This window comes from Folsomia candida, unplaced genomic scaffold, assembly GCF_002217175.1.
Source record: "Folsomia candida strain VU population unplaced genomic scaffold, ASM221717v1 Fcan01_Sc052, whole genome shotgun sequence".
Taxonomy (NCBI): domain Eukaryota; kingdom Metazoa; phylum Arthropoda; class Collembola; order Entomobryomorpha; family Isotomidae; genus Folsomia; species Folsomia candida.
The window spans coordinates 315,936-323,747 of NW_019091244.1; the positions used below are offsets into that span (position 1 = coordinate 315,936).

The window sequence follows — 7,812 nt, forward strand, 5'->3', positions numbered from 1 at the left end:
CAATTTCAAATGCTGACTTCCAGTTCCAAGCAGTTGACATCGGTGCGTTCGGGTCAGAGTCAGATGCAGGTATCTTGGGGAAATCAACTATGGGACAACTTTTGGAAACCGGGCAGTTTGGAATCCCTCGACCAAAACCAGTATCAGCGATGGGGCCAACGTTACCCCACGTTATTCTTGGAGATGATGCATTTCCACTTCGAAATCACCTCATGAAGCCTTTCAAAGGAAACTTTCTGTCGCGAGAAAATAGTATATTCAATTACAGGCTATCCAGGGCGAGAATGACTGTTGAGAACAGTTTCGGAATTTTAGCGGCTAGGTGGAGAATATTTCACTCAGTGATTGAAGCAGACGTGGACCTCGCTAAATCAATTATTATGGCGTCAATTTTACTGCACAACTTTTTAACCAGTAAGAGTGACTTTAACAACATTAGCCCAGACAGGGTCGAAAATGGTGCCATTATCGAAGGATCTTGGAGACAAATGGTGCAAGGTGATCGTGGTATGGTCAATATTCCACAGCAGGGTTCCAACAACTACTCAAGAAATTCTTCGCAAGTTAGGGACGCCTTCGTGAATTATTTTATGACGGATGAAGGAAAGGTAAGATGGCAGGATGTACATGTTAGTGCCGGGCGTTAGTTATGCGGTTTTTGTTTAGATATAAAATATTATCGTATTGTTAATACTTACGTATTTCATAAACCAATCTTGTTTATTAGCACGGTAAACTTTAAATGTACATTAGCAGAAATGTAAATTAGAATAACATTGTAAAGCCAAAATAAATAAAAATATAATTTGAAATTGGTTGGTGAGAACGTCTTGTACTTATAGAATAATATCAAAGTAAATTACAAGAATTCTATTTCGGCATCATAAATTAGTTCGTGAATTTTGAACTCACACCTACTCTCTAATCGTGAATCGGATTCATGAATTCGTCGTAACTTTGATGCCACCATCTTGCCAAATATGTCGAATTGATCTTTTTTATCACCTCCATCCTTGACGAATTTTAGCATTTCTTCCTCCAACGGTTCCAGTCTTCTCTTCTGTTAGAAAATGGCCTTAAATTAATATAAAGTCACATAATTTCAAATAATATTGAGATACACACCCCAGCGAATTTGACGTGAGGTCGTGGGGCTACTTTTTCTTTCGTAGTATTAGTGCTGGAAGTGGCGGTGACACTGTTGGCGTCTACACTAAAGGAAAGAGATCCCAATACTGCATTTTCTGTAATCGGCTGACTCGGTGTCCTACCAAATCCAATATCCTCGAGTTCTTGGTCATCTTCAGGTTCCACGTTCGTCAATGTACTGTGAGTGCAAAATATTATATAAACAACTAGTTTAAAAAAACTGAGAATTTCCTTACGCCGCCTTAACACTTGTCCCGGATATGAAACTCATTGATTTATAATGTCGAAATGAGGGTCTGATCTCAGCTCCACCTCCGGAAGGCAGAGAACGATGACAAGCGAAATATTGGCTCCGCAAGTTATCCCAAATCTTCATGCACACATCAGCTGCCCACAACCAATAAACGAAATTTAACGACCAGCTCCCCACAATTGCGAATAATTTCCAAGTACCTGATTTGTTCAGTGTCTCTCCGATAGTGACAAAGGTGTTCTGCCGTTTTGATTTGTTCTTAAAATCAATGTTTTTAATGTCCCAGACATGCTTGTGGGGCTCCACGAGACGTATAACGTCGTCCTCAAATGCGAGTTTATCATCATTTGTGGTAAACTCTGATTTAATTGACGATTTCTTACCCATATCGATAAGAACTTCAATTAATTAATTTTTAATGTGAAAAAAAGTTGAAATTTTTCAACTTTGGAAAGTGAAATGAATTTGAAAGCAAAATTAAATTATTCCGAGTTTAAATTGACGAGGAAATTTTTATCGTCATGACGTGAAAATTGTGTGAAAGTGAAATGAACCCGAAAATACTATAAATTCAAATTCCATGAAAATGAAAGCAAAATAAATTTAAAATGAAATTAATAGCCTAGTATAAATTAGGTCTAAAACCCCAACCCAGTAAAACCCGGGGTCGGAGTACCCTGCCCACAACGCCCATTTTAGAACCTATGTATCTCCACCCCATACAACGCATATTAGTTAGAACTCGCACCATGTTTCTTTATTAACGTTTCTTTCGAACATTTCCCGGCACAGGGTACACTTGACAACGGGTCGGGTGGATATTCCTAAGTGTGTCCTAAACAAAATATATACGTGCCATTTATCTTCCCGTTGTACCCCAAGATTGTTATGAACAAATACAAAAGTGTATGTATGTATTTACCTAGTGCATTTTCCAGGCCTGTCCGTGTGTGAACCTTTTTGCACACGTAGTACACTTGAACGTTTTCTCGGTCGTGTGGGTGGCAATGTGCCCATGGAGATTTTTCCTCGTTTTAAATTTCTTCCCGCAAAGAGTGCTCCGTAGTCGGACCGGGTTTTAGGCAAGGTCAGGTTTCGCATGTCGCAACACACAGCCTTTTCTGTCTGTTTAAAGTGACAGGGGTGGAAAATGCCGTACCCCATGCATGTTAAAACCTGGATCTATGCAATTGGATTTTCTGGATGCAGTTTGATTCAATGAGGTAAAATATAATGTGCAGGTAGTAGTATAATGTGGATCTTACCTTGCTATGTGCGAATGTGTTGCTACCGATCTCTGAATTAGGTAAATGAACGTGTATTTGTAAGTTTGGAATAAAATCCAGTTTAAGTAGGCAAATACTATGGTACGTGTAACAAAACGAACACCTATTCTTGCTGAAATAAACTGGCCGACCACGTAATGCCTAATAACGAGAACCACTTCTTGGGTATTCTGAGGTATAGGTTAGTTGGCCGACTTTGTAATGCCTAATAACATTGAGGGTACATTTCTCGGCATGGCGATTTCAACTGACTTGATGAAATATAAAACCACGCTCCAGGCCGTGCGGTCACGGGACTTTATTCATTTTATTCGACTGGTGTGATGTGCCGTATAATTTATCTCAGATTAACACGGTGGGCTTAAATTACTACGGAAAATTAGAAACCAATCCTTCTTAAAATTATCTGGCACATGATATTATTATAAAACTGATGAAATCGCGCAGGACCACACCCAAGCAGGAGCGACCACACGGCCTGGGGTGTGGTTTCATATTTCATCAAATCAGTTGAAATCGCCTTGCCATGCTTGGAAAAATGACATGCCGCATGACTTGCTTCGGTTAAGAGAAAAACACCGAGGGCCACACCCCCAGGGGGTGTGGTTTTACATTTTTATTAGTTCCCTAGATTCGCCTTGTTGTGCTAAAAAAATGACATGCTTTCGATAAAATGAAGGAAAGCGCCATTGACCCCACCCCCAGAGTGTGTGGTTTTAAATTTCCGTAAGTCTGTCAGGATCGCCTTGTTGGGCTGAGTAACATGACATGCCTTCATTGAAATAGAGAAATGCGCCGTGGGTCACAAACCCAGGGGGTGTGGTTTTAACTTCCATTAGGGCTAGCTCTGCTGAGAAAAATGATATGTCATATGACATGCTTTGACGAACCTGAAAGAAAGCGCTGGGGACGGCACCCTCTGGGGGTGTGGCATGAGACCTATTTATTTTTTTCAGATGGCCTGGGTGTCGACATATATTTCGACATAATGTTGAATTTTTGTGTTTAAATATGGGTGCATAATTTAATTATATTTTTCACGTTGTTCGACCTTGTGACCTTAATATCTAGGGGGTGTGGTCAAATTTCAAAAATCTGGGAATGTATATTTCGCCCAAGGGTTCAAGGTCTTCAAAACATTTGGAATTTTTAAAAACGTTCAACATTTGAAAAAGTAATGGAAGTTTGTACCCTCAATGTTATTAGGCATTACAAAGTCGGCCAACTAACCTATGCCTCAGAATACCCAAGAATTGGTTCTCGTTTTGTTACACGTACCATAGTGAAGTACGACGTTCTCTCTTCTCATTTAAACCCAGAGCAAGGCACAATTAAATGTTCGTAAGGACACTAAAGTCGGGTAGGGATTAGAATGGTTTTTACGTTAGCGCTCGCCTAAACGTGAGTGAAATTGCTGATTGGACGAATCTGGCGCCACGCCACGGCGCAAAATATGATTTTTACCCGTAGTTATGAGTGGATCCTTCATCTAGGGCCCACTCGTTTCTAAAAAATATGGTGCTTACTCTTAACCCGATACATAGTAGGGAACCATTCCTTGCAAGAGAAATATTACATACACCTCTCCTTCGTTTTCTTTACATAAACACGCAATCACTTTTATAAAATTGTTTTTATCCATTTGTCAGATAAATATGAACCCAATGGAAGACCAAATTAATATTCTTTTATTCCATCAAATAAGACACATGGATAATATTGATTTGGTAGTACTTAATCCATATTAATCGAGGGGTGTTCCATAAGGATTTAGAAAAGGTATGTAGGGCAAAGTTTTAAAGCATAATTTTGCATCCGATTTAAGTTCTAACATATTTTGGAAGCGCTGATTTTTTCAGCTCGATCGGTGAAAAATTGACTTCACAGTCAATCAGCAAAGTTAAAAAACAGACACAAAATGTTAAATATACCGGCCTTATTTTTGTTTTCAGGCTGCAGTGGTAATTTTTGCAACAAGTTTATTACGATAGGCTTAACAGGGACAGCCAGTAGTACTTTGCAAAAACTGCTATACATAATTGTATGCAATGAAAAATTCCAAGGTTACTACCTGGCGAAAGGTAAAGTTTAAAACTCGACTAAAATTTGATGCTCATCATTTTCCAATATTTCATAGGATCCCTAGATTTCAAGGTTAGGCCAAAAAATAGTACAACAAGATGGTGTATAATTTGTAAAAAAACTTCGAAAGGACTACGGGTTCTGATTGAACAGAAACGTTTGACACAAAAAGAGTTGGGTGAATCTTTATAAGAAAAAAATCCTCTCCCATACCTCCCCCATAGAGATCACTGCAAATTGAAAAGTCTTCAAATTTAGAGACTATATTCCGTATATCACCGCATGGAGTGTTATTTGTCACAAAAACTTAGAAACAGAATCAGCGTGTCAAAGTTTAACAGATAAAATGAAAGAGAATCGAGGTTTGTCGTAATTATTCGAAATATTATTGGCCGATTTCTTGTAAAGTCTATTTTCCACATATGTATCGAGCTAAAAAACCAGAGCTTAAATACGTTAAAACTTTATTGGAATACAAAAATTTTACTACAAAACTTTGCCCTTCATACATTTTCCAAGTTCTTAAGGAACACCTCTCGTACATATGTACATATGTACACTATGTTTGGTTAGTCGGACTTTCTTATGTTTGGTATTATGATACTTTAAAGTAAAAATCCCCGCTAGGGTAAAACTTACATACTGCTTGGATTCAAGTGACTCAGTTAATTCCAAGAAACCTTTAAATTTTTTCTCAACATATTTATATGTATCCAAAACCAAAAAAAGTGACCGGGTTAGGATAAGGTTTGAACTAATCTTGTCACCTTTAGGATTACAACTTCAGCGCTAACAAGTGTCCACAAATTTATTTATTTTTATTACATTTTGATTTAAAACTACTCCATGCTGCACAACTGTCGTCCAAAATCTTTATAACATGTCGAAATTAAGTTTTCCTCACGTGTTATCAATTCTCTTACTTTTATATTTTAATCTACAATCTCAATCAACTAAACTGTCATTTGGTGTCGTCGGAATCTTTCCCGTTTTTGACATCCTCCTCCACAAACTTGTACCATGTCAAATTTTAGTAATAAGCAATGGATCAAATCACGACGTTGATTGGAGTAATGTCCAACCAACAAAAATCATTAAGGGTACGAAATTTGGATGGGGCGGCGATTTTTCGGACATGTTCAAATCACGACGTAACATGCATTGCGAATTTCTTATTTATCTTTCAAATCTAGATGCTAAACAGCCAGACTTGTTCCACGACATGCCATTAAATGCTCATGGGTGGCGTCAAGTGTTTTGGGCCCTGGATAGTTTTCGTAGTTATAAATATGTTTTTCTTAATAAACATCCTGTCAAGACGATTGTAACAACTCAATTCAGTAAAGGTGTATCTTGTAACGAATATTCCATGACGGAGAAAAATTTCGATCTTGCCGTCGTGACTATTTATCTAGACGCTAAAGAAATTAAAATATGTGATTGTTTGTACTGTCGGCAGGAAGAGAGTGGTCAATTGAGCACCAGCGTATTTGACGCTGTTCTTAACATGCGAACCTCACCATGTAAGTGGTGCTATAAAACCCTAAACGACGGGGAACTAGTTACCGGAAAAGCACGGCAAGGTCAATCTGACATTACATTCAAGGAGTATAATGCTAAAAAAAATTTTCTAGAAATGATATTTCTGACTGTAAATTATACCTTAATTTTTGACTGGCATTGTGGAGATCAACCACAGGTATGGTTTGGACCCAAAACGATTTATGGTGATAAAGAAGTATCTGTAATTACTGAGCATAACGGATACCAATATTTATCTTGTTATCGGGCTGAGTTCTTGACTTTTAAATGGTACATTACACCTTTCCAGCCAATGTTATGGATCACTTTGTGCATCGCAGTGATAGCCATAATCGTATTAATCACAAGCTACCAATACTTCTCCGATCTCAGAAATATCTCATTTTCTGTGTGGCTCTTTATCGTGGCCACAATTTTTGAGGAAAGTGGTTATCTCCCTGGAAAAATTGAACAAAGACCTTTCACCCGTCTCACTTTGGGATCTTGGTGTTTGATGTCAGTCATTCTGACAAATTGTTACAATGGAATTATGATATCTGATCTTAATTCGCCTCATAGGGCTTCACGACCATCGACGTTTCATCATCTCGTTTGTGAAAAAATGGGGAAAATGGATATACCAAAATTCATCGAGGCCTTTAAATTCTCCATCTTGACGTATCCGAACGTGACTGACCTAATACATTTAGACGATGACATCAGAAAATTTGGTTATAAAAGAACCGCCTGGTACGAGCACCACAACGTATGGAAGGCCCGGATTCTTTTGCTGCTAAGTCTTAACTTAACAGAATACGACCTAGCGAAACATGAAAGACTAGGAAACCTAAACTTTAATTTAAATAAATGTTTCCGACTGCTTTCGTTGCCGCTAAACTATCCAAACGGATATTCAGAACTTCCGGAATTTCTGAAATTTTTCAGTGAATTTATTTATGAACATTTCTTTAATTTTATTTATACGTCTATACCCGTTGAATATTTTAGTCACAATATTTTTAATGAATATATGCTTTTGGTAATTAATTTGATAGATCCATTACACTCTCACCATCCCATAGGTTTTAAGTATTCTAACCGAAACCAAACATACGTGCAGTTACAAAAAATGATTGAAAATGAATTGGTGGATTGCGGAAAGTCAGTTTTCATTGCGAAAGCAGATCACATTGATGCAGAATTCCAATTCCTGAGAAGGCATTATCCAGGAGAAAAGTTTTATAAGAGTAAACAATTGTTGGAAGAAATTCCATTTGGATGGCATTTTTCTCAGGAAGGGTTGTCGAAGCTGCCCAAATATATTAGTGGTCTAGTTGAAACTGGAGTATATAAACGCATAAGGCGTGAAGAATCCCGAAATAAATACTCAAATCGTACACCTGTTAAAAAAGTTAGTCATAAAGATGCTGAGCCAGTTCGGGTTGATGGTGCTATCTCAACTTTCTTCATTCTATGTGGGGGTATAATTTTGACATCTGTTTTCTCGTTTATGGTAGAAAT

General features: G+C 37.8%; 1 protein-coding gene across 1 annotated transcript; it reads right to left on the bottom strand.

Moving 5' to 3' along the window:
- Window positions 1–859: 859 nt before the first annotated feature.
- LOC110862246 lies at window positions 860–1,789 on the bottom strand. The gene is made up of 4 exons (XM_022111425.1): window positions 1,603–1,789; window positions 1,386–1,536; window positions 1,126–1,327; window positions 860–1,060 (listed from the first exon to the last, which is right to left on the bottom strand). Exons 1-4 carry the CDS (start codon window positions 1,787–1,789, stop codon window positions 860–862), a joined length of 741 nt encoding a protein of 246 aa, XP_021967117.1.
- Between the last annotated feature and the right edge of the window lie 6,023 nt (window positions 1,790–7,812).